This window comes from Dermacentor andersoni, chromosome 4, assembly GCF_023375885.2.
Source record: "Dermacentor andersoni chromosome 4, qqDerAnde1_hic_scaffold, whole genome shotgun sequence".
Taxonomy (NCBI): domain Eukaryota; kingdom Metazoa; phylum Arthropoda; class Arachnida; order Ixodida; family Ixodidae; genus Dermacentor; species Dermacentor andersoni.
In genome coordinates this window covers 4,628,264-4,656,158 of record NC_092817.1, presented here as the reverse complement: position 1 = coordinate 4,656,158, position 27,895 = coordinate 4,628,264, and the positions used below count along the sequence as shown (strand labels likewise).

General features: G+C 46.6%; 1 protein-coding gene and 1 long non-coding RNA gene across 3 annotated transcripts in view; one reads left to right on the top strand and one right to left on the bottom strand.

Annotated features, from left to right (window-relative positions):
• The window catches only part of LOC126535917 (uncharacterized), a 54,391-nt gene that overhangs the window by 618 nt on the left and 25,878 nt on the right, over positions 1 to 27,895 (bottom strand). For both annotated transcript variants that reach the window (XM_050182773.3, XM_055073330.1), the window contains exon 8: positions 19,726 to 19,896. In XM_050182773.3, the coding sequence (XP_050038730.1) occupies positions 19,726 to 19,896 (171 nt within the window). The remainder of the gene's footprint in view (positions 1 to 19,725; positions 19,897 to 27,895) is intronic.
• On the top strand, positions 7 to 27,825 carry LOC129386087 (uncharacterized). Its single transcript, XR_008613556.1, has 2 exons — positions 7 to 3,004; positions 26,439 to 27,825. It is a non-coding gene; the product is annotated as an uncharacterized lncRNA (long non-coding RNA).

The following is a 27,895-nucleotide window of genomic DNA, read 5'->3' as shown; positions in this document are numbered from 1 at the left end:
CTGTTGGTATGAACAGCAAGGGGTTAATACATCTTAGTGAACAACCATATGAAAGCACAATAAGGAAGCTTTGTTTCTTGGCCTAGGTCTGTGATGAAGCCTATATTCTTAAAACAATAAGAAATACGGGACAGACAACTTGCTGCCAGTGGGAACTGAACCCACAATCTCTGCATGTGGTGTACCGTAGCTCAATTGGCAGAGCATCATGTGGATGTTGTGGTTTTAGCCCCTGCCAATGGTTTTCCATTTTTATTTTCCTGTTCCTTAAAGGGACACTAAAGCGAAACAATAAATCAGTTTAGACTAATGAAGCATTGTTTGAGAACCCTGCAGGCAGTCATTTAAAAAATATACTTGATTAGATGAGAAAATGAAGGTCCAAGTATCAGTATTTGAATTTCGCGGCGAAACCCAAGCGCCGGTACGTCAGCGTGACGTCGGGGATTCCAAAGTATGTTTTCGCATTTGGGCTGCGTTGGCCGAGTAAAGGTTCCCGAAACTTGTCCTGTTTAATATTTGGTTCCTTTAGAACACAATGTAGTCAATCTGTACCGCTATATATAATTATTAGGCCCTAGAAGGTGCCATCAAAATCCAAGACGTCACAGCCCCCAGGTGCGGGAACTGAAGTAGGCGTCGCCACCCGTATTTTGTTCTTGCGCTTTTTCTGGCTAACCAAATGTCTTATCGTTGTAAGAGTGGTGTTTTTGGTGTTGTAGAACGGTAATTTACTGATGAAGAAATCATTTTTCCCTTTAGTGTCCCTTTAATTTGGTATGTTTATAGTAAATTTATCTCTCAATGAATGAAGATAACATATGCTTTCCTTGGTTTCATTGTCTGTTGGTTTCACTGAAAATTAAAGCTTTTTGGTTCCCCTCATTCATCGCGTAACACTATGCGACCTAGTTAAAAAGCATAGAAAATTAACTTTTAGAAACATATGATTTGCTTTTTAATAGAAATAATATTTATTGACAAAGAAATGAATTGCAATCGTGCATCTGTATCCTTAGCCACTTTGGTAGTTTTTGATCCATTACATAAATAGAACCAATACATACAATAAGGCATCAGCAGCAATGCTATCTGTGGAAATTACTATTTTTGTGAGAAGCATAGCTGAAATTTTTTAGTGATATGTCAAGTTTCTTAAGTATATCACATTTTGGCAGATATCTTGCTTCCTTAAAAATGTTAAAGTACCTACATTTGTTTCTGAGTTCTCTTGCTTTATTAGCTGCTGACTACGTAATGATGGTACTGGGCCTCAATTCTTTGAGCATGCTACAAATAACCGATTTCAGAGTGTACACCATGTGGAAAGCAGCTTTGGGCTTGAAGAAAGTTTGCTAGTTGCACATTATGGAAATGGTAGGTGCGTGTGATATCACAAACGTGTGTTGCTCAGCTGCAGCCTAACATGATTGCCATGCTAGGCAGCACTCTACCAGAAGAGTGATGGGAAATGTTGACAAGTGCTGTGTGAAGGAGGCCAAGCTTTTGGTGAACTGGCCTCACATGAGTGGTCACTGCGGTCTGCGACAGAACCAACTTTTTTCAAGTATGTCGCTAAATTGAGACAGAGAAGTCACAAAATTTTTGCTAAATTTTGCTTCAAGGTTGCTAAAACTGTCGAGTGAATTTTACATGTTTTTGGAACACTAAATTGTAGGTTGACATGATGCAACGCATGTACCAAAATGCTTCACGTTTGTCTAGTGGCTGTGCTCGCAGGCCAGGAATAAACAGTGAATTTACCAGCAGGGTCTGGCAGACTTTGCTGCTGTATAATAATAATAAAAATAAATAATGACAGCTGAAATTAAGAATGACTTGGGTCACCAAGAGTTGTATCCACAAGAACACTTGCACTAGAGAAGAATAAGGGGATCTGCTAGAATTTTAGTAAGAGCAAATTCCAGCCAATCCCGATGCTGGATGCATATATTACTAGTGAAGGCCACCAGCCAATCATAAAGAACAGTGCGGATGAAAAGCTAAGCGAATTTGTTCCCATGATTTTCTTGGCACAAAGATGCACTTGCGTCTCACATTATGCCTAAAATTTCTAAATATATCGCCACTCAAGAAAGAAAAACTAAATTATATGACGCAATTTTAACACAGTATTGAAAATCGCGTGACTTTTACATAGGTAATACCAAGTTGCCGCTGCTTGATCCACCTGAAAGCTCCATGCAGTATCAATTTGTCGCAATACTGTGAGAAACGAAGGCAGCGCATTCATATTCACGTGAACAAGCATGCGTGAACATGTATGCCTGCTGTATTCTAAATCTAAGCAAAAAATTATTTGCAGCAAGTTTTGGCACATTATTGTACTGCTATGCTTGTGACATCCACCAGTCGAACATACTTAGTGAAACTGCAGCACTCTCAGCCATTGCAACACTTTCCAATAGGCTTTATAAAGAACTTTTACAGGCACAATGTGAAGCCCGTTTTTCTTGGAGTAGTTAACCGCAGTGTACGGCCTCTGTGAGTGCAGATGACCATTGCCTCATCATGGTCACAGAGCCCACGCACCTTGCAGCCAATTTCGACATCCTCTTTGTAGCTTCTGAATACCATATTTTGCATGTATAACCAACACCAAAATTGAAAAAGTTTTACAGTAAAGATGGGGTGCAAGTCATATGCGAATTTCACACTGAGATGTGGCTCCATGGCAGCAAAAATTCTGCCTCGACGGCATTGCGCTGCCATGAAACCACACTTTGAGGCACAGAGTTCTCCACCATTCATTGCCTTTTAGGATGACGCTTTGTTCTCCACTCTTTTATGGTTGCCCGCTGTCCCTTTATGGGTCACCATATTAGGTTATGCCTTTGTTAATAGTTAACTTGAATCATGACGAATTGTGCTCGACTGCAATCCTGTACAGCACAGGAGCTGGAGACCATCAGCATTGCCGAAGAGATGGGGGTGCAGAGCATGATGGTATAACATGTGTATCCACGACTGTTTTGACAAAGATGTAAGTGTCGTTGTATGAAGTTACTTCCACAGTCTATGTGTGTGGATTTCTTTTTTTTTCCCCAAGGAGTTGTAATTGGGGGTGCAGGTTATATGCAGAGGCAGATAATATGTGAAAAAAAAAAAAAGTAACAGTAATAAATCACATTCTAGAAAGTTATTTTTGAAGCAACTTTCTAAACATTGAAGTCGCTAAAGTGTCACAAACTGTTTTGTCACATTGCTACAAAAACTTACTGGTTGCTTAATATAGCGACAAAATCGCTAAAATGGCAAATTGCTACGGGGGAGAAGAGAAAAGGCAGTTTTTTTTCACTGAAAGTTCCTTTCACAATTTTCCGCAATATTAGAGGTATCTGTGAAGTCTATGTCTTGCACATTCTTTTCATCCATGTCTTCAATGCAAGCGGAACTGACGAACTGGACTCCAGCAACACCCTCCTTCTCATTGTTACTTGAGTTGACGTCCGAGATATTTATTGATGAATTTCTCAAGTTTCTTTTCATAAAACCAGGAAAAAGGCAGTGCTACAAATGCTTAATAAATATACAATCAGTTCACCAGCTTGACCTCTGCTCTGCACTGCACGCAACTTCGCATAGAGCTTTCTGAATGCGTCAACTATGCTTTGCATGCACTTGAGATCATACATGAATTCTGGCAGAGAGGAAACCCAGCGCGTGTGAGTGTTGTAATTTGATCTTGAGATGCTCTCATGATTGTTATATGAGTGGGCAATCTTTTGAAAGCCATAGACAATGCTGAAAATGCACAAGGAAATAGGAAAAAGCTTATCCGGCAACACCAAACGACGTGCTACCATGCTGGATATTCTGCACATTAGCTTTATCCCCGTTCACTATGTGGCGCAGTACATGCCACAGTTGAAAGACAAAAAGTAAAGAATTCGGCTATACCCACTAAATTGGCCGCATCCTGTAATGCACTTGGAAAGAAAGGTGCGAGTTCACAATGTACACAATATTGTACATAACGTTTGAAAGGGTTAACCAGGATTCGTACTGATGATTTGACTCATAATTCAAGAACAGTTCAAGGAATTCAAAGATGTCGAAGGTGACAATCTTCATAAAGTGGGGAAATAAACTTTATTTGTACACATACACTGAAAATAGTTTAGTATCCTTCTCAGTTGCAATCTGTTGCAGCTAAGCAGCTGCTGAGTTGGAAACACACACTTCAAGCTCTTCAGGTTGCTTTTCGAACTTAGCTTCTAGCGCGAAGTGAACACGGACACAGAAAGGAGCAGACAGGACGAGCGCTGTCTGCTCCTTAGCTTAGCGCTCGTCCTGTCTGCTCCTTACTGTGTCCGTGTTCACTTCGCGCTAGAAGCTAAGATCATGTTACCGTACCAATTCGCCCAACTGTCTATCTTTTTGCTTTTCGAAGTTGACTTTCCCATTGTAATGATGCCAATTGCCTTCTGGCACAATGGTTAATAGTGTCCAATTTCAGCCAAAGCTAGTTGTCGTGTTAAAACCAAATAGCTGAAACTTGCTTTCCACCAGGCACTTGTCGAGCCTAGGGCTCGAAACTGGAGCCATGATGGCTGCGGTGTGAATAAACTAACAAAACAATGGTAGCACGGCTTAATCACTTGATTTTGCTTTATCTAGCTCCACGATGGCAACGGTGATTTAAACAAGCCTGTCATTAGTGGCTGTGGACACATCACATTGCAATCGTTTAACAGCACTCTCAAAAGATAAAAAATAGGCAGATCTCGCGCACTGTGGGAATTGACGTAAACGAAGCTTTCTGTGTTGTTTGCTTTGATCGAGGAGAAATAGCGGTGATGTTGACGGCGGATGTTTAAATTCTTCAACGTTTAGTCCATCACGAGAGTGGTGAGTTGATGTTAGACGTTACCTTATGCACACCACAGCTGTTTGTCTGCGTAGTACACAGAACACACAGCGAGATGTGTTTGCTTGAGGCGTGGTTGCACGCAACTGTTCATAACCTCCGAGAAGGTTAGCATTGTCACTGCCTCACATAGCACATCACATCGTGGCAGAAGTGTCAAACTTTAACTGAATTATGGGGCTGTACATGCCAAAACCACAATTGGTAAACCGTAGTGGCAAATTATGGGTTAATTTTGACACCCTGGTTTTCTTTAATGTGCAATGTACACCTAAATATAAGTGCATGACTGTTTTTGTATTTCGCTCTCACCGAAATGCAGCTACTGCATTCAAGATCAAACCCGCGACTTCGAGCATTGTCATAGCTGCAAAGCTACCCTGTTGGACACATAAGTGTTGATTTGACGTGCGACCGCTTCCGTAGGATCGCCTAAACCCTACGGTGCTTTAATGCGGCTTCGCATCCGCACACCTTGAGTCAGAAGTCCGCTTGACACATTTCTCCATGGTGTACTATACCTTCAGTTAGTCCACAGCTGATGTCGTGTGTATGTAGTGGTAGCATTTTTTTGCCTCCCCACGTCATCTATTCCCCACCCCCCCTGGTATGAGAAGTGCGAGCTAAGAGTGGAAAAGCTCACTCGTTTTGGGACTGCATCATTCCTACCTGTTCTGTGCCTCCTTTACCTTCCTCCTCTACATCTTTCTTCCTACCTTACCTCCGGACTTGCATGTTTGCAGAAAGTGCTGCATTTTCTTCAGTGCTTTTGCAGGAGGTCAAGCATAATTATAGTTGAGCTGTCAAGAGGTTAATGTGGCAAAGTGGCTAATGTGTCCACAGCCACAGCTGCAGCACTGGAAAAGTCAAATGAAGAGGCAAAGAAAGCTTCACTTTAATACACCTAGGATTGTTTCCTGATAGACAGCGTCCATGGCATAGCCCATATGCAGAGTTTGTTATTTTCAATGTTAAAAAGTTGCTCCCAACCCCAGTTTTTAAGGAATTCTATGAGCGCATTTATATTCAAGGAGTTTTAAGAGCCCCTGAATCTCTTCTTTCAAATTCAAGGGTTTTCAAAGAGTTCAAGGAGCTGCATCGACCCTGAGGTTAACTGGATATACTGTATTAGGATATGCATGATATTGTCACAGTCGGTAATGTGGGAAGAAAAGTTTAGTATTATCACTGCTCTACGCTTGTGGCTCAGCCATTAAAAGGCATCTGTAAATAGATGCACGCTTCTTCCTTCCCGTAACATCATTGGTGGACGTGCTGGGTAATCACTTGCACAAAACAGAGCTCCACAGCGGACGTAACCTGGCTGGCATGTCATACGAAGGAGAGAGTTCAACCACGACCCCGACGTCGCCACCGATGGTCATCCTGGCCCAGCCTCGCGACCCTGGCATGTTTTCCGGCATTGACAACGTTGACGTCGATATTGTTCGGTGAGAAATCGAAGCAGCGTCTCCTGCCACGCCAGTGACGCAGTGCTTTGATGATTTCCGGCCGCTTGTGTCTCTCATTCAGTCGGTCATTCGCTAAGAACTTGCCAATGTGGGTCTTCCGTCCATCTGCTCCGCCAGCCGTCCTGACTTTGCTTCGTCTGCTGCCTCTGCCCCTGTTCACCGGAGCCAATACGGTCCATATCTGAGCTATCGCGACCCGGCCGAATGGCGCACACATGACGATAGACCCATCTGCTTTTACTGTGGACGTGTGGGCCACATCTCTCGCCACTGTCGAAGTTCCTGGCCATCCCACTCTCGACCAAGCTTTCCCGCCTACCGCCGCTCCCCACTGAATCCTTGCCCGCCATCACTCTCCACCGAGGTTAAAGACGCATCTGACAACGCTCGAGCCACCGCGACCAGCCGCTCGCCTTCACCACATAGTCGTCGCTACCGTTCGTCCCAGCTGCGTCACTCTCCATCCCCAGCTTACCGTCGCCGCTCTCCGACGGGAAACTAACTGGGGCAGCTCCTGGAGGTGACGCTGCTCAAGAACCCCGGCCTGAAATTCCTCTGCTGACCCTACCTACTAATCGGAACCTTCTGGACGTGGATGGTTTGCCCGTTACAGCACTCATCGACACTGGAGCCCAAATTTCTATCACGAGTGCAGAGCTTCGAACGCGCTTGAAGAAAGTACTTACTCCTGTTCTGATTCGACTGCTCCAGGTCGCCGACAGTGGAACTCCGGCTGTGCTTGGAATGTGTACTGCTTGTGCCAGTGTCGCCGGTTGCCACACGTCCGTTTTGTTTAGTGTGCTCGAACGTTGCCCTCACAATGTGATCCTCGGACTCGACTTTTTGGCCGCCCATTCTGCTCTGATTGACTGTTCTGCCGGTGTTGTACAACTTGACCTACCCCTACCTGTTCCCGTTGATCTTCCTGCTCAAGCTCCAACTCAGCTTTGTTCCGCAGATTTTATATGCCTGCCATCTCTTGCAGCAACCTGCATCCCTGTACCTGACGGAGACTATGTCCTTACTCCCACGACGTCAGTCCTGCTTTCTCACAATGTCTCCTTCCCACACACCATCGTTTCTGTTGCGGACAATCAGACATGTCTTCCGATCCTAAATTTCGGACACTGCCCGCAAGTAGTCCCTCGAGGCATGTCTCTTGCCACGTTGTCACCAACGCACGAATGCCACATTTCTGCTCTATCTGTAGCGCCGTCTTCGACCACTGCTCATTCTGCGCCTTCTGCATCAGTCCCGACCGACGACTTTACAAAGATGATTGCACCGGACCTCTCAACCCAACAATCCGCACAGCTCCGTGGCCTCCTCGAGTCCTACTCCGACATTTTCGATCTGAACGATCGCTCTTTGCGTCAAACTACGGTCGTGACGCATCGGATAAATACCGGCGATGCAGCACCTGTTCGCCGACACCTATACCGGTTGTCGCCCTCTGAGCGACAAGTTATCCAGAGCGAGGTTGACAAGATGCTTGCCAAAGGGATTATTGAACACTCTTCCAGCCCATGGGCATCCCCTTTTGTTCTGGTCAAAAATAAGGATAACAGCTGGCGATTCTGCGTTGACTATCGTCCTCTAAACACGATCACCAAGAAAGATATATATCCACTTCCCCGCATTGACGATGCTCTGGATTGTCTCCACAGTGCCAATTGTTTTTCTTCTATAGACCTTCGCTCTGGATGTTGGCAAATTGCCGTGGATGAAATGGACCGTGAAAAGACTGCATTCGTCACACCAGATGGCCTATATCAGTTCCGGGTAATGCCTTTTGGCTTGTGCAATGCCCATGCGACCTTTGAACGGATGATGGACATGCTCTTGTGTGGTTTGAAATGGTCCATCTGTGTGTGCTACTTGGATGACATCATCATATTCTCTTCAACTTTTGCGACCCATCTTGAAAGACTTTCATCTGTTCTTTCTGTTTTTTGCACTGCTGGCTTGCAGCTCAACTCATCCAAGTGCCACTTCGGTCACCGCCAAATAACCATGCTCGGACGCCTCGTTGATTCGTCAGGCATTCGCCCCAACCCCGCTAAAGTTCATGCTGTGCAGAATTTCCTTGTACCAACTTGTGCCAAAGATGTTAGCAGCTTTCTTGGCCTTTGCTCTTACTTCCGCAGGTTTGTGGAAAATTTCGCCCATGTTGCCCGTCCCCTGACTGACCTCCTGAAGAAAGACATTCCTTTCTGTTGGGGCTCTGAACAAGCGTCTGCTTTCTCGCAGCTCATCATGATGCTCACCACACCTCCTGTCCTCGCCCATTTTGATGCCTCCGCTCCGACAAATCCGCACTGACGCCAGTGACTACGGCATCGGCACAGTTTTAGCTCAATGCCAATGTGGGCATGACCACGTTATCGCCTACGCCAGCCACCTCCTCTCTCCCGCCGAGCGCAATTGCTAGATTACTGAGCGCGAGTGTCTCGCTCTTGCTTGGGCGGTGGGCAAGTCCAACCCTAAATATATGGTCGATCATTTACAGTTACAACCGACCACCACGCCCTTTGTTGGCTTTCCTCCCTCAAGGATCCCACCGAACGCCTCAGTCGCTGGGCCCTATGGCTGCAGGAATACACATTCACTGTGGTCTACAGGTCGGGTCGTCCACATCAAGATGCTGACTGCCTGTCTCGTCATCCCGTCGATGTACCGGAGGTTTAGTGGATGTCACACCGATATGCGTTCTTTCGCTCTCTGCCTTGCAAGACATTGGCGCTGAACGATGCGATGAGTCGTTACGTCCCATTACTGAACGCCTGCTCTCTGATCCGTCTGACCCATCCCTTCACATGTTCGTACTACAAAATGGCATTCTGTATCGCCGCAACATGCACCCCGACGGGCCCGAGCTCCTAACCGTCATTCCGTCTCATCTGTGACAGATTGTATTGCAGCAGCTGCACGACGTTCCCATCGCTGGACACCTTGGTGTCACGCAGACCTATGACCGAATTCGGCAAAGGTTTTTCTGGCCTTGTCTCAACCGCTCCGTCCTGCGCTATGTTGCCGTGTGTGAGTCGTGTCAACGCCGGAAAAGACCAGCTATGCCTCCTGCCGGACTGCTGCAGCCTTTGGATATACCGGCCGACCCTTTTTTTCAAGTTGGCGTTGACCTTCTCGGACCATTCCCTATATCAAATGATGGAAATAGGTGACTATACAACTCGCTATGCCATTACTAGAGCCCTACCGACCAGCTGCACTACAGACGTTGCTGATTTCTTGCTTCACGATGTTATCTTCACGACAAGGTGCACCGTTATACCACGGTGCACCTTGTCAACCTCTCAACGATCGCGGCAGATACTTTCTTGCCAAAGTCATAGACGACCTACTTCAATCAAGTGCTACTACTAAACACAAATTTACTACCGCTTACCATCCTTAAGCTACTGGTCTTACCGAACGCCTGAACCGCACATTAACTGACATGCTAGCAATGTATGTTTCCTCCGATCATCATGACTGGGACATTGCTCTACCATTCGTCACGTTCGCCTACAATTCCCCGCGCCACGACACAGCTGGCTATTCACCTATCTATCTCCTCTTCGGCCGTAAGCCGACTTTGCCTTTCGAGACTCTCCTTTCGACCACACTCAACTCGCCGACGGAGTATACTCGGGATGTCATAGCCACAGCAACCCAAGCACGCCAGATTGCCCGCATTCGTCTTTCTGCTTCACAGACATGCCAGAAGTGCCATTACGACCAGCGCCATCACGACGTGGACTACGAACCAGGTGCTCTTGTGCTAGTTTGGTATCCAACTCGGCGTGTTGGTCTTTCGTAGAAATTCCTCTCGCGATACTATGGCTCTTACCGCATCCTTCGCCAGGTGACCCCTGTCACATATGAAGTGTCTCCGCTGGATGCCACGGTGCCTTCACCTCTAACATCATCCACGTCAGCCGTCTCAAACCTTACCTTTCTCAGACCGATGAGCCGCACCAATAAGGTGCTTTTTCCGATGGGGGTGATGTCACAGTTGGTAATGTGGGAAGAAGAGGACGCTGATGGTGGCCTTGATACAGCACGACATGTCGTGTGTCATGACATGAATGAGATGACGTGATATTTTTGCCATGACATTAAACCATTAGTGCCCAGTGTACTTTTGAAAGTAGTACCATTTTCATTTGTAAATGAATAAAAAAGAAACATAATGCGTTTCTTAGTACGCCATTTTGCTAAGAATGGTGCTGCTGAGATGATCACACTGTAGTTTCTTGTCAGTTGCACACTGTATTTGATCTATTCACTTCCAAACCTGCAGAAGTGCTGGATATCGTAGCAGGCATTGCTGTGGAACATCCACCTAACCAGGGAACCCCATACACGCCAGCGCAATCATGGCCACCAACGCAACGCCAGCAGCAGCAGATGTAACAGCGTGGCAGAGGAACTGTCGCGGCCTCGGAAGGAAGAAGGCAGTCATCCAACAGCACAGGCCGCGCGCAAGTCAGACATTATACTGTTACAAGAAACACTAATGTATCTGATGAGAATCGGCAACTCCGTGCTCCGGGAGACCATTCCGGACCTCACATTCGTCAAGAACGACGTCCGGGGCACCATCACCTGGAGAAACATGGGGACCGACCTGGGCAGGGACCACACCATCATGGAAATGGGCATACTGGAACACAACGACACCAGCATCAAAACACACAGATGGATAGAATGGGATGCCTTCCGAAATGCCAGAAGAGAGACTGTGACGTCGGCTCGTGGATGGCCGAAATCACCTAGAGCATACGCGACGCGACCAAAGAAATTGAAACGGACGCGGAGATTGACAAAATAGACAGCCTGCTAGCACATCTCATCGAAGCCAAACAGTCGATACTCAATCGCTGGAAGAAACAACGGCTCAACCGCAGACTCAGAAAGATGGTGGCGGAGCTCAACCGAGCGATCGAAGAGCACTGTCGCACGCTCTGCACGCAACAGTGGAACGAGATCTGCAACGCGGCAGATGGGCAGATGCACAGCGGGAAGACGTGAGAACCTGCTGTGGCAGCTGCTCGATGAAACCAAGACTCAAGTCGCACCAAAGGGACAGACTCGCCAAGCTCATAAATCGGGCGGTCTTGGTACACGGCGCCGACGAAGTCACCAGGTGCATTAACGACAAATGCCTGCCAACTACACCCACCGAACAACACACGCCGTACGGCGGCTTATCGACGTCGAGGAGGTCTGCGCAGCCCTGCACAACCTCAACAGCCAGCCAGCAGCCGGCCAAAACCTTGTCACGAACAAGGCGCTCAAGAACCTCGACGACGGCTGGATTGAGAACCTCGCAAAATACTTCAACAAGTGCTGGAGAGCGGGCGCACTGCCACAGCAGTGGAAGACAGCCAAGACCATCCTGGTCCCTAAGCCGGGGAAGCCGCCGGACACAGACAACCTCCGGCCCATCTCACTCACGTCCTGCGTGGGCAAGGTGCTCGAGCACGTCCTGTTCAACAGGTGGCAAGACTACCTGGGACGAGACGGGCTGTACCTGGCCACGGTGATTGGCTTCAGACAGCATCTGAGCACGCAGGACACGATGCTGCAGCGCAAATACCAAATCATCGATGATGGCGGCAGCGCCTGCGACAACAAGGCAATCCTGGGGCTCGACCTGCAGAGCGCCTTCGATAAGGTGAAACACTCAGCAATTCTGTCCCAAGTCTCCAAGCTCATCATGAGCGAAAGATCCAACAATTGCATCAAGGACTTCCTCACGAACAGGACCGCAGAGCTACGAGCAGGCGACCTACAGATGCAAGAGAAGGAGCTCGGGAGCACCGGCACACTGCAGGGATCGGTTATTTCACTGATGCTGTTCAACCTGGCAATGATCGGAGTGGCCGAGAAGCTCGCAGACATTGAAGACGTCAGGCACACCATCTACACGGACGATATCACGCTGTGGGTGACCGGTGGCAGCGACACCCACATTGAGGACGCGCTGCAAACCGCCGTCGACGCGATAGAAGACCAGCTGGAAGGCACAGGACTGAGATGTTCGCCGAGCAAATTGGAGCTTCTCATACTCCCGCCTACCAGCAACGGCAGAGGCAAGCCTGGACAACGCGAATACGAAAAAATCAGAATCGTAACCAAATCCGGCAATGTGATCCTCGAGGTCGGCAAAATTAGGATCCTGGGCATGGTCATAGAAAAGCACGGAAGAAATGGCGAAACCATTGCCCGGCTCACGCAAAAGTGGCCAACGTGATTTGACTCCTCAAACGAGTCACTTCCCAGAAGCCTGGCATGAGAGAGGAGAGCCTAATTAGGCTTGTCCAATTCTTCATCATCAGCCATGTCGCATACGTTGCAGCCTACCACAGATGGCTGCAACACGAATGCAACAAAATCAACGTAATTATCAGAAGAGCGTACAAGACGGCGCTGGGACTGTTCAAGTCTACGAGCATGACCCTCTTCTTACAACGCGGGATACACAACACGCTTGAAGAAATAGCTGAAGCGCAACGGACCTCTCAACTGGAGCGGCTGTCCACGACCAAAGCCGGGAGGAAGGCACTGGACGACCTGGGAATAGGACACTCGAACGAGGCGGAGATGAAGCTCCCTGTCCCCGAAGAGGTCCGACGCCAGACCAGATTCGACCCCATACCCAAGAACATGAATCCCGAGTTCAACAAGGGAAGAAGAGCGGTGAGGGCCAAGGCTGTCATCGACCTGCATGCCAATGATGAGCACGCGCGGTACGTGGACGTGGCCGAATACCAACGGTACGCCTTCGCAGTGGTCGTCAGAGAGGCGTCAACCGGTGCCACGAGGACGGCAGCGAGCGTGAGAAGCGCTGGAGCGGAACAAGCAGAGGAGGTGGCTATTGTCCTGGCCATTGCCGACGCAGATTTCCACATGGTGCTGAGTGACTCGAGACAGGGTGGTGCGAAACTTCGACAAAGGCCAAATCTGTAGGAAGGCTGAGCGCGTACTGCGAGTGGCCAAACTGCAAGACAGAAAAGTAAGAATGAAGTGGTTCCTGGCGCATGCGGGCGACACGTCAGAACACAATGGGAACCACAATGAGACGGCACACGCAGCGGCACGAGCGCTAACCAACTGCGCCCTGGCGACAGACCGTCCAATGTGGTTCGGGGCCAAGGAACGCATGACGGACTACAATGACATCACGAAGGCCTCCCACCCTTGCACCTGAAGCTGAGTTGAGTGGAGGCGGTACTACTGAGACAGCTCCAAACCGGATCGCTACTGAGCCCGGGACTGATGCATCGCATGTACCCTGAGACATACTCGACCAATAAATGCAGGGTCTGCCAGAGGGAGACGGCAGATCACATGCACATCTTGTGGGACTGCATCAAAAATCCAGAGGAAGCAAGATCAAGAATGATTCCACCGCGGCTCGAGACCGCTGTGAAGAGCTACAACCAAGACCAACAGCTCTGGGCTGTCCAGTAGGTCCTCGGGGCGCTCAAAAGACAGGGACCCAGCGAGCCGGCAACAGCGAGCGGAGACCTGCGCCGAGTAACGGCAACCTCGTAGACGACGTAGGTCCTCGTCGGGGCATGCGAGCACCCAACTGCAGGCACAAAAAAGTTTGCTCCAATCCAATCCAATCCAATGTGCAAGCTTTAGAAAAGAATGGCGTAAAGGATGAATGCAGGAGTGCTTTATGATTACACTGGACCTATGTGTATACTAGAGGGGCTTGCTTGTTCTTAAAGATGTTTTTTCTAATCTTTATTTCATCAAAATATTTTACAGATTTTACAAAACAGATTAAAAATTACATCAACATTACTATTATTCTTCCTGGTACTTTTCTTGCTGCCAACAAAGCTAACGATGCTCTCGTCTTCTCAGTAAATAATATAGTGAGCAGTGTACAATAAATTTAGATAATTAAAAAACAATTTATATATCATATGAATATTATTTATAAAGACAGATAACTTATGCCTGATCTAATTACACAAATTGGCAAATAGGTGGGAGGAAACAGAAAACTGCAAGGATGATGTATATTCCTCTGGCAAGTGAGATGAGCTTGTAGAGCACACGAGAGAGAGACAATGAGACATTATTCCAGCACCAGAACTCAAACTCAACTGATTCTTTATTTCTTCAGTTCCCAGCCAATTCAGCTCTTGCACCACTCATGGCATTGCCTGACCTCGTCTTCTATCCTAGGGCAATCGCATCGATGTCACTGGTGCTACTTAGCTTCCCTTCTAGAGAGCATCATGATCTGCAAACGATATCAGCATGTCCATGAAACTCGGCGGACTGAAGGGGCCTGAGCACCGACCGGAATGGAGACGTCCGGGGCTGAATTGAGGGATGCGACTGTGGGAGTCTCCTCGCAGTAGGCTAGCTTCAGCGGGTCAAGTGCGATGGTGTCAGGTTTGCCATGAATGTCCACAATGTATGTGGACTCGTGTCTCTCCAGTATGGGAAAGGGTCCGAGGTAGTGTTCATGGAGAGCAGGCCAAACAGGTCAATAGCACACGAAGATGTGGGTTGTGTTTGCAAGGTCAGTTGAAATGTAATGTTTTCATGCTGAAAGTGGACACATCTGTCAGGGTTTTAGATCCCAGAAGAGGTCGCGAAAAAGGTGCACATATTCGTGTGTAGACAGAGCAGCCGAAAGTGCTTGTGGTGAAAAGAAGTCGTAAGGAAGACGGAGTGGAGTACCGTAGACGAGCTCTGTGCTCGAGCACTTGATGTCCGACTTCAAGGCACACCGGATACCCAGAAGAACCAGTGGTAGACGTTGAATCCATTGCAATGGCGTGCCATATGCAATCAGTGTTGACTTGAGATGTCGATGAAAGCGTTCCATGAGGCTATTGGTTTGGGGATGGTAGGCGGCCGTGCACAGGAGCTCTTGAAAGAGAGCAGACTCAAATTGTTGTCCTCTGTCAGTAAGAATTTTGGTAGGGCATCCGAAGCGGGAAACCCATGTTGTGACAAAAGCTGCCGCGACTGTTGCAGCAGAGCTGTCTTGAAGTGGCATTGCTTCTGGCCAACAGGTAAACCTGTCGATAGAGGTGAGCAAGCAGCGAAATCCCTGACACTGTTGTAGTGGCCCAATAATGTCAATGTGAACGTTGAAACAGTGATCAGGTTGGAGAAACTGGTGTGCTGGGGGAACAGGATACCTATGAACTTTTTCATGTTGGCAAGGTGCACATGCATGAACCCAGTCGTGTACATTGGCATTCAACTGGGGCCATATGTAGTGCAATGAGATAAGATGTTGTGTGGCACAAACACCGGGGTCAGCGAGCTGGTGCACTGTGTCGAAAAGCTGCTTGCGTAACGTGCTGGGGACACTGTAGAAGTGTCGCAGATGAGTGTGACACCATCAAAAAGGATATCGTCCAACCGCAGTGCTGTTTTGGATGAGCGCAGTTGAAGGAGCTCAGGATCACTAACTTGATGTGTGGCGAGTCTTTGTACATCGAGTGGTGCAGAACGTTCAGGTGGTGTCACGTCATTCACACGGCTTAAGGTGTCGACAGGTACGTTCTGCTCGCCGCTGATGTGTCGGATGTCGGTAGAGAATTCTGTTATAAACAAGGGATGGCGGATTTCTCGTGGTGGATGTGTCAACAACTCTCTGCAAAGGCAATCATTAAGGGCTTGTGATCTGTGAAGCTTAGCGAAAGTGACAGATGGCAAGGTAAATTCCAAGCAACTCTCAACCAAAGATGCTGTAGCGAGCTTGGGTAGGAGCGAGTTTCTTGGAGAAAAAGGCTAGGGGTTGCCATAAATTACTGATTCGCTGCTGGAGCACAGCTCCTATGGCTATGCTGGACGCGTCCGTCATGAGGGCCAGTGATGCTGTAGGGTTAGGATGTGCAAGAGTGACGTTAGCGAGTGCACCCTTGATCCTGAAGGCGTCTTCAGCAGCAGCATCCCAATGCAGCAAGGACGTCTTGTTCTTGTTGGTAAGGAGGCAATCCAGAGGTGCTACTATCGCAGCACAGTTCCCGATAAATCGGCGGTAAAAATTAAGCATGCCGAGGAACTGCCACAGCTCTGTGATCGTTGTGGGCTTGGGGAAGCTCTCTACTGCTTCAATTTTTAATGAAGGAGGGCATATGCCACTGGCATCGAGGTAATATCCTAGAAACTCCAAGTTGTCGACACCAAACTCACTTTCGGAGACTTTGATGATGATGCCGTGTTCGGATAGTCGTTGGAGCAAAAGTCGTAGATGTTGTAAATGTTCTTTGACGTATTTGCTTGCTACCAACAAGTCGTCAACATAGGCAACAACGAAGGGTAGTCCACGTGTTACTGTGCCAATAAAATGTTGGAATGACTGGGCGGCGTTCCTGAGACCAAATGGCATTAGCAGAAACTCAAAGAGTCGAAATGGCGTTGTAATGGCCATCTTAGGTATGTCTTGCTCAGCCACAGGAATTTGGCGGTAGGCACGGGCAAGGTCAATCTTTGAAAAGATGTTGGCGCCGTGCAGAGCGACGGTGAAAGCTTGAATGTTGGGCAAAGGGTACCGATTCTGTAATCTCCACATGGCCTCCAGTCACCCGATTTCCTAGGCACCATGTGGAGTGCAGCTGCCCAGTTACCCGTGGACGATGGAATGATGCCTAATTCCAACATGTGCGCAAACTCTGCACATGCAACCTTAAGCTTGTCCGGAGCAAGTCGACGTGGCCGGAAGAATGTAGGAGGTCCGGAAGCGATGATGTGATGTCGCACGTCATGGCAGATGGGTTTTTTTTTCAGTTGGGTGGTGCGGTAATTTTGGAAAATTTTCGTAACAAAGCCGCGGAGGGTCCATTGGAAATCGTAACACGAGAGAGTGCAATCCGTGGTTTCTGGTGCAGCAATGCCTTGCACAGAGAGATAGGTTGTTGTGTCCAGGAGACGTTGTCGTATGACATCTATGATGAGGCCATGGTGGGTGAGGAAATCGGCACCGATAATAGCAGAACTGATGTCAGCAACCATGAACAACCATTGGAATGCTCTTCGCAGGCCCAGATTAAGTGTGAGCAAGCGTTGTTGAAATACTGGAATGCGAGTGCCATTCACGGCTTGCAACTACAGAATGGGAGCAGCTGTGTGATCCGCTCATGTAACAGGTAGATTGCTGGCCTGTGCACCTGTGTCGATCAGGAAGCCCAGTGACCCTAATGATGACGTAGAAGAGGCAACATGGGGTGGGGCCTTGACCACTCATCGCCGTTAGCGGTAGGCCGGACGGTTTCCCGACTAAGTGCAAGGAAAAAGGCAGCGACGTGCTTCTGCATCAAAACGGGGGTGATACCAGCAGATGGCTGGCTGATCTGCTGCACTGTAGTACTAGCGCTCGCTGGATGGACCGGGTTGATGAGATAGAGATCGGCGATGACGACTGGAACAAGGAGAAACATACGATTGGTCGCAACCAGGACCTCGGCCAGTCTATCGCACAGCTCAGCGACAAGGAATGTTGTCGGTGCTATCTATGGCCGGTTTAGAGGTGAAGAACGCGCAGTGTGCGACGGTGATGCTGCATCACAGCTGCAGCCAGTGGAAGTGGATTGGCAACTTCCATCACCTTGTCGGCCAATGCAGTGAGCTCTGACAGACCTAGGGTTGAAGCAGTGGCCAGCACCATCTGGACTTGGGTGGGCAAGCGCTGAAGAAATAGTTCACGCACGAGGGCGTTGTCCGTGGTCGAAGCGCGTGTGCCGAGAAGGTGAAGCATTCGGTGCAGTAACTGGCTTTGGCATTGGTTGCCCAGCTGTTCGAATGAGAGTAGCTGTTGTATTTGTGAGCGTTCCGGCATAGCTGTACGATCCAGTATAGCGCCCCTGATTGCATCACAAGGCGACACTGGGAGTGTGTGCACGAACGAAATAAGAAGGTCGGCAATCTTATCGAGGACAACCGCTGGAAGTGCGTCGACCATAAGGAGGTACTTGCGGGTCTGTTACATAATCCGCGAGAGTCTGAAACGGGCCTCTGCTTGGATGAATCATGCCGTCGGGTTTCGCTTCCAAAATTCTGGCAGGCGGATGATGTTCGTGACAACTGCAGCAGTTGAAGCGGGCTCAGTGGCTTCTGGGCTGGTCGAGTCTTGCTGGCGTTCGTCATTGGTGTTCGACATGGCTCCACTTCCTTTTTGTGTGGCGCGTTTTATTAGGCAGAAGCTTCGCGTTGATCTTGACGTCCGCTCTCAGCAATTGTAGAGCACAAGCCAGAGAGTCAACCAGATGTTATTCCAGCACCGGAGCTCAACCTCAACTGATCTTTCATTTCTTCGGTTCCCTACCAATTCAGCTCCCGCGCTGCTCGTGGCATCGCCTGAGCTTGTCTCCTATCCTAGGGCGACTGCGTTGATGTCGCTGGTGCTACAAGTTATGCAATAAATGTAGGGCAACCACAATGGGGAACCAGATGTAGACCCCAGCCCTTGAAAGGTCTGAAAATTCTAACAAACATGTCACTGAGCAAATCATACAACAGGATGGTACTGAAAGAACCGACTGTCATGGGAGGAGATGCCACCGGTCTGTTACATGTTAGAACTACCACTGAACCAAATGCCGAATGCCCGCATCTAGCGTAAAATATCACATCTTGAGCTGTGTCAATAATATATTTGCATTGAGTGCGCCTCTGAGAGCAACACCAAAGCCCTTCCCCATTACTTCATGAAGTCATGTGACACACTTGAACAGTAGAACACCTGCTGGAACCAACAGTTTCGCTGGTGTAACATCCTAACAGCAAAATAATGGAACTCCTTCCAGAGGCATAAGCAGGATTCAATTTCAGGATCTTCTTGTGTTACGGAGACAAGTTCCCCAGTAGGGCAAGACTACCGAGCGTTTATAGCACCATTATTAATAGCCCACGAAGCCATACTTCAGTATATGTGCTTACATTTGTTAAGAAACTGGGGAGATTCATTTTTTTCTCTCTTGAAAGTCTCCAAATGCATGTATTGACGATGAGCCCCAAGCTTGTTAAGATGACACTGTGAGCAGTGTCTCCACCCTGCAAACCTGTTTGACATTGAGGCACCCTATTAGAGCGTCCGAGCTGTGCCAGCCTGCTAGGGAGTGACTGGTCTGGCTTTGTGCCAACATTATTACAGAAGCCTCCATCTCGCTCAACTCAGTGTCTCTAGCAGAACCTTTGAAGATCAAATTATTAATTTTCACATAAGCTTTGTTTCCCCTACAATACTCTCCATGACTGACCTCACAAAAATCTGTTGCGTGCATGTCTAGCACAGTGCAAATGGTCTCAATCTCAATGACCACGTTACTAGGAGCCTGCAATGGCAGTTTTAAAGAACAACCTGGCACAACTTACCGTAGTGACAAAGTCCAGTCCCACTGTGAGCGACCTTACAGCTTTGGCTGAGTCCCCGGACTTTTCATAGCAGACACAGCGACACATCCAGTAGTCTGGGTAATCCATCACACTGGGCACTTGTTCTTCGAGCTGGTTGAGCCATGTCTCTACATCCTCTGGCGGATTTGACTGAAGAAGCAAGGAGGTGCACTATCAGTGCCATGGCATAGAAGAGGTACTTAAGCAATCCTTCAAACTTGAAACTGCAATGCACTTCCTGCTGCCATCTCGGACAAATCTGCCAGTGAGAGGAACAACACAGCAATAACGTACCTTAACCTCTTCTAGCCAGTTGTCACGATTTCGCGGCATACCGAATAAACAGGATGCCAGCGTGTCTACTAAGTTGACATTTGCAAAATTCCCTGAGTGACACAGGAATTTGTTCTATGTTAACATGGGCTGACAACATGTCACCCAATGCTGTCACTCTCTGTAAGCATGTCAAAAAATAAAAAAAAAGTGACTTATTCCAGTTTGAATAGTAAGGAGTAGTGTTTGTTTAATTCAAGAGGAAAACAGATGGGAAGGTTTAATCAAATGCACAGTGAATAAAATATCTTAAAAGAAAATGGTAACACCCATCGCAAATCAAGTCGAACATTCCAAATACAAATAAAATGGGGCCATGGCGGCCGCATTTCGATGGGGAAGAAATGCGAAAACCCCTGTGTACTTAGATTTAGATGCACGTTAAAGAACCCCAGGTGGTTGAAATTTCCGGAGTCCTCCACTACGGCGTGCCTCACAATCAGAAGGTGGTTTTGGCACGTAAAACCTCATAGTTCAATTCAAGTTCAAACAAATAAAATAGAGATGCATACAGAAGCAAATATCTTCGAATATGAGTTATTTCTATCAACTGATAGCAAGCAAGCTCATTGGTATGAGGCCCAAACTGTCATACGTGAGATTCTCTCTCAGCAGCTGGAAATTCAAACTCTACGGTCCTGACATAGTCTCAGCCCGCACAGAATGCCTCAGCGCTGCATTTCACTGCTTTAAAGGTTTTATTTTGGTTTGGATAAGAGTAATCTGCATCTCGGCATCAGCCAATACATTGTTTTTGAAGCTCAAGCTCAAGCTCAAGTGGTGGTATGCTTCCTTTCCCGTTCACTCCTCAATGCCTCGGTCCTTTATGTTCTCGTCCTCCTTTCGCCATGCATTCGCCCCCACGGACCATTTAAGGCATCCTCTTGGTCAGTTGCACAGTCAACGTACGATTTTTCGGACTCCCTAGGGGCCGCGAGAACGTCCGAAAGAATGGATGCATGTCAAAGTGCTCAAATCACCACAGGCATGTCTGAAAACTCTCTGAGGGCCTACCTGTACACTTATTAGGCATATCGGTGCTCGTACTGTGATAGGAGACGGCGGGTGCACGCGTGTACAGTTAATACATACTGTGTCCCGTGACAATTGCCCCTACCCACGCTTGCTAAGCTTCACCACAATACGTTGCGTATGCCTCACTGCGTGACATTGTGTATTAAGGCGAAGCTCACTTTTGAGAACCGGCATTACGCAACACGTTGTGCTTTCTGAGCTTCGAAGCCAATCGCAAGGATTACAAAGGTGGAATCAGTGCCATTGCTGACAGCGGCAAATTCCTTCAATGTAAAACATGGCACTGAATGGCAAGAAGCTTAGTAGTGAACGTCGAAGCAGCTAGGCCTGGCATTTCCACGGGGGTGTCTGCGACTTCCAGTGGATCTGCGTGCGAAAACGCCGGTTTGAGGAGACGAGATAATCAATATAGAGGCGGTGGTGGCTTTGATTAATGCCGTTTCGGACCTGCGCTCACGGCAAAATGTACGTAAAATCAGACGGCGAAGTTTTCCTGCTTCCAAAATTTCAGACGTTCTTACACACTGACTCTATTAGCCACGAGAACGAACTACAGGGGCGCTGCGAGTGCCGCTCGCGTGACGTCAGGGCACGGACCCCCGCCTGTCATCTGCTACAGTTTGGGCGGTGTCTGGGCGCTTTCTGCAATATTTTCGTTTGTTAGCCCTCGGTCTCTCTGCTTGTATACTTATGACGGTCGTCTCAAATATATTTTTACGATGTCTTCATTTGCGAAAAAGCGAGCGGCGTCCTGGCCGTGACATCACTCGCGAGAGGGCGCCACTCCAAATTTTCGCCGCTAATGGGCTACGTGGTGTTGCCGTGAAGCCGTCTGAAAAATCTGTCGTTGAGTGTACACTGCAAACTCCTCCAGCCGACGACACGGCGTTAAAGACAATTCCTTGCGATTCCTCTCTGTTATTCGAGCCAGCATTAGCGCAACTTTCGTTCCCTTTCAATAAAATTACAACAGATTATTTACTGATTGAAGCACAAATTCTCCGAGTTTAGCCTGAGTTTTTCCAAACTATTCAATATCCCTGGGAATTCCCGGTTTTCCCCGCTAGTAGACACCCTGGATGCTGAAGCGAGAGAAATGCAGATTTTGACATCATGTTTTGTCAACCAGGGGGAGAAAAAGCTGCAATATGTCGCCATCTCCAACTCAGAAAACAACATGTTGCATGTGTTGCTTCCAATGAGGGTGAAGACTTAACCCATGTGGGCTGCATCCATTCAGGTGCATAAAATGATGTCGCCATCTCTGCAATAAGCAGCCAGACAGGTAACTGCCAAGTCTGAGTTTGTTCAGTACAAAAACGTGTGAATATAAGGTCACTGTTTTGTGCTAGATTCAGTCTTCTTTAAACAAGTCTACAAATCCCACCTGAGTTAGCCGACAGTGTGAGAGTAATTTTGGATGTTCTTACCTCACACACAAGTATATTTAACTGTAATACGGATATTTGTTTGGGGGCAATAACTTCAGGCTATTAGGGGTTAAGACAGGAAAAAAAGCAGACACACTTCTCTTAAGAAAAAGAAGTGGGGGGGGACACACTTGTAGATTTGGATTCTTTTGGACTGCTCAACTAATAAAGAAGCTTTTCACCAAGTTTGGTTGCTATACGTACTGTATAAAAGAATGAAATTATAATTTTTTCATGTGACGGTGACGTGCGCTTGCTCCTGAAATTGCTTGTGAATGCTGTTGTCACATCGGGCCGCAAAGTGACAGAAACTGGACAAACAATCAATGCCCTTTGTGTTTTCTTGCCATAAGAGAACAAACAAGGCTGCAGCATAATGTGCAGAAAAAGTGCCAGAGAAAACTAACAGTTTCAGCTGTGATGAATTGGGATTGAGTCACAAACTGAAACTGAAACCGTGTTGAAAAGACAACGAAAAAGGCATATTTTCAATAAGAGCGAGTCTGGATTGACTGGCCAACCGAAACAGATTGGTAAATTAGAATTGAATTACAATAAGTGAATACAAGGATTTACAATTGGCACTAAGTCTTGGTTGCAATTTGTCAAGGTGCTGTGAACATGTGCTGAATTTCCTTAGGGACACTGCACATCATTTCACTTTCTATCATCTGGAGCAGCATGCCAGGCAAACCTCTCGAGGATTTATTAAAGAGCTTCTCTGAATTTCTGCTGACTCAACATCACAGCAAAAATTTTTTACATGAGCAAAATTTTAAATCAGACTTCATTGGAGCCGAAATTTATGTTAGTTGGTTATTCATGATCATCAAATGCCAGTGCGTAAAAAACATGGGACGAACTTAGAAGGGACACACACGGCACTGGGTATGTCTCTTCTACATTCATCCCTTGTTTTTCATGCATTGTTATTTGACCATCTTAAAATCTAACTGCAGATTTAAACACGTCACAATGTAAGATCAGTGGCTGTCACCATTTCAAGAGCACTGAAGATGCATAACACGCAGTCCCCAATAACATAGTAAATAACTTTTTTTGGTGCTGGAGTTGCATAAGGATAGTCTTGTGGCGTCAAAGTCCAGCTTCCAAAGAACTCAAACATGCCCACAGGGCATGTTTAACCCGGGTTACTCACTGTCACCAGTACAATGTGTTCACAGTCACTGCTCATCATAAGACCACCATGTGCACTCAGCTCTTTGCTTCCCACCCATTGATCCAACTTTGCGTCCTATTTAAAATAATGACAATCATATTTTTGAAAAAATGCGGCTCCCTCTCACAGTTGGAATGAGTGGATCCAAAGCTTCTTTGATGTAAATGCTTGCACGAATGCTAAATGTGTTGACAGCATGTGACATTAGATAATTGTACATACTGTGTAACATTATGTAGATGGGCGCGACATTGTGGTAGTTGGTTTCTACATACTAGAAGGCTTGGAAACAGTAGAGTAAATAAGGAAGAGATTTCCCAGCTCAAGTCTAGAGCTATTTCCTGTCCCCACTCTCTCAGTTAAGTTTTTTCATGCTATAACTTATGTCAAAGCGCAAGAAACATTGCAGCCCTGGCTTATGTTTAAAGGGACACTAAAGCAAAACAATAAATTAGTTTTGACTGATGAAGCAGCCTTTGAAAACACTGTTGCCATTAGTTTCACAATTATAGGTTGATTATCAGAAGAGATAATGAAAGTCAGAGTGTAATTTTTTGAATCTCGTTTTGAAACCCAAATGCCGGTACGTTGTGGATTTAAAAGTAATTTTTCATATTTTGGTGGCATCGGCTCAGTGAAAATTATCAAAACTTGCCATATTCAGTCTTTGGCTCCTTTATGTGGTCAATCTTTGCCGCTAAATAATTACAGTCTAAATCCCCGACGGCATGACAGGAACTTCAAGGCCACCCATCTTAGTGAAAGGTTGATTTACTGATGTAGGAGAAATCATTTCTCTCTTTTGTGTCCCTTTAATGAATTGTGTGATGACCATTGCATTAAGGACACAAGAGCCTTTTTAGCTGTTTAATGCTATCAGAGGATAAAGACTAGGCAATGTCATCTGCACATGCGACGTATTTAGCCTCCTTCCAGGTATTAACTCTTTCGTTACCACGCCAATTCAAATAGATCACCAGTGATTGATGCTTTAGATTGCCAATTTCAACATGTTGGAGCCGTTTCTTATCCACTTAAGGCCATGCAGTAGCTAGTACAGGCACTTCACCTTCAGAATCAGTTTAAATTTTTGCGCTCAGCCGATGTTGTGATTTTTGACTAACTTCTTGCAAACTAATGTGCATATGTTGTAGCAAAAAGAGGCGTGGCTGTCACCTGCTCGAGAAAGAAGTATGCTGCTCATGATGACGTCACACTAGCATCAAAATTTTGTAATCAAATGACTCCCAGCAAGTCAAGAATTAAATTATATCACTGACTTTGCCATCTGACAGTGCTGAGCGGTGATAATTAACTGAAAATGGCGCCAGCTGTTCACTAGAGAGCTTTGGTTTGGAGTCCGAGTCATTTTATTCCGCCAAGGTGTATTTCTGAAGGTCTGCCGCATGTCTGACATGTGGACCTGGCATTTTCAACCAGTTTCCAAAAGTTAAAATTTTGCTTATCTCGTAAAATCTTGGCAAGGGGCATTGCCGGTGTCACTGTGCAGTTATCAAAAGTCGCTCCCATGGCGGCGTCCCGAGCGGCTGCGTTGCGAGAAAAGCATCGTGCTTGAAACTATGCTGCAACCGCACTTTAATTTAGTGATGAGGACTCGAGTTACGATTTCGAAGATGACAGCAAAGAAGATTCAAGCTCTCACGGCGGCAATATTTTGAGTCAGCATGGGACATCCGCAGCTGTTCAGCAAAGAAATTTTCATTCACGCTACAAAGGCCGCCCGCAGCACATCTCGGCCCAGCAATACGGATCAGCGCAAGACAGCTTACAACGGCATGGGCTTTCTTTCTACTCTTCTTCTCTACAGAGGTGATAAAAACAATCTGCAAAAATGCAAACAGATATTCTTGGATGCATAATCTTGTAGTTGCCCTGCTACGCTGAGAGCGATCTGTCCTGGAAGAGGTGCATGACTCTGGAGAAACTGGCGACGTACGTTTCTTGGACTTCTCATCGGACCATCCTCAGAAGATGCCGAAAAGGCGGAACTCCAAATGTGTTACGAGGACCGCAAAGTTGAACAAAAGCTAGACATCTTGTAGGGAAAAGTGCGGAGTGCACCTATGCTTCACAAAATCCAGGAACTACTTCACCGCATGGCATGAGCGATGAACTGGTCTTAGTTTTTGTTTTTTGTATCCGAAGAATGACGGTGTACCAAGCATTTCTTTTTTCAGGCAGTATTCCTGGGTTATTTATCTTTGAAAAGTAAATTCTGAACTTCCCTTTATATTAATGTTTTTGTAGATATCATGTTTTTTATTCTTGTTTTTATCAACTGGCAGCAAAAATGGCGCTTTCTAGAATTTTTATGTTTTACGTAATACATTTTTTTGTTTAGCAACGTCTTTTTGGAAAGGGCATTTCATTATGCACAATATGCTATGCAGCAATGTGTGCTGGGATATTATTTGTAGTGATAAATAATTTTTTCCCCGAGACCTATAAAAAAACGACAATTTTCTTGCAGTAATGAAAGAGTTAATATCATCACTGATGTAGATCGTAAGTCTTTCAGATGCCGCTTGTCATTAGAGGAGAAAAAAAAACTTTTCACTATCAGCCAGATTAAATAAATCAGTGGCAAACAAGAAACTACAATTGTTAAGTTTTTAGAGGTGCGTACACAATATTGTACAAAGTGTCATAGCAGTGACAAAACTCAACAATGTGTCGCATGTGTCTTTTTTCAGGCACAGCAGCATCGGCCCCTGCAACCTTCTTATTTACAGCAAGGCTGTTCAGAGCTGGTTCTGCATCTGGCCGTGTTCTCCTTCCAGCCTTTGGAAGTCATGCTTACATTTGTGTTTTGGTTGAACATTGTAATAGCTTTGAAGATAAACTCAGACATGTACCCTGAAAAGTGTGCGGCACTTGGGCGTTACCCACATTCAATGGGCTGTCCACCGAGCACAGCGCTGGTAGAGATTGTGGTGGAGAGATAAGGCAATTCCTTTTCTTAAAAGTTCTTTCATAATTTTCTGTTTTACGTCTTGCACGTTCTCTTCATCCACGTCTTCAATGCAAGCGGAACTGACCAACTCAATCATCCTCTTCGCCGTCACTTGAGTGGATGTCCGAGACATTTTTCAACTCATTTTCTCCAGAAGCTTGTTGTCACAGTGCTTGTCTGCATTACCAAGTTTCTTTTCATAAAACAAGGAAGAAGGCAGCACTGCAAACTATGAAGCGATTCACTAGCTAGCCAGGTCAAGCACTGCTCCACACTGCATGGCGCTTAGCGTAGAGGCTTCCGAATGTGTTCATCATGACACTTTACACAATTGTGACCGTACACAAATTGCAGCACTGAGAGGACAGCGGGTGCCGGTGCATGCAGGTGCTGTAATGTGAACTTTACACACTCGCACAATTTTTATATCAGTAGGTAATTTTTTGAAAACTGTAGACAATGTTGAATGTAGAAAATAAATGAGAAAGACACCATATCTGGCGATGCCATAAGGCACACTGCCATCCTTAACATATTGCAGGTTTGATTTATCTGTGTTCACTGTATGTCGCAGTAAACACCACATTTGCAAAAGAAATAGTGGAGAATTCGGCTGAAACAGTTAAACTGGCAGCATCTGTAGCATGCTCAGAGTAAAAAGTGCGATTTCGAAAGGTGCACGATTGTTTATAACGCCTGATAGGTTTAAGAAAAGAGGGGCCCTAAAAGGCTGTCTTGTGGCACACCATTTGTAATTCACATACCTACAGATAAACAGTGCACTTCACACTGAAAGTGAGAGCTAGGGTGCGCTATACATAATTAGATTATGAGAATTCCAGCGGATACCAATGTGTTCGAGCTTTGAAAAAAGAACCTCGGGGCTGATTGTTCTGAGAGCCTTTCTAAAATTTACAAGCAGGCATAGTGCAAGAAGTTGTGATGCAAAGCTAGTTAGTGTGTAGTACTCCTGGTAAACAGAGCATGTTTTGTTGTGTTGATAATTTCTGGTAAAGCCATACTGACAGTGAATAAGGATAGATTACTTTAGAAAAAAAAGAACACAGAGGTGACAGCAAGTAAAATAAATAAAAGGAAATTAAAGTGTGGATAAACGTTTATATTTACTCGAAACATTCCTATCTGATTTTTTGTAAATGGATGCAATTACTGCTTGCTGCATTGTCTGCGGTGACT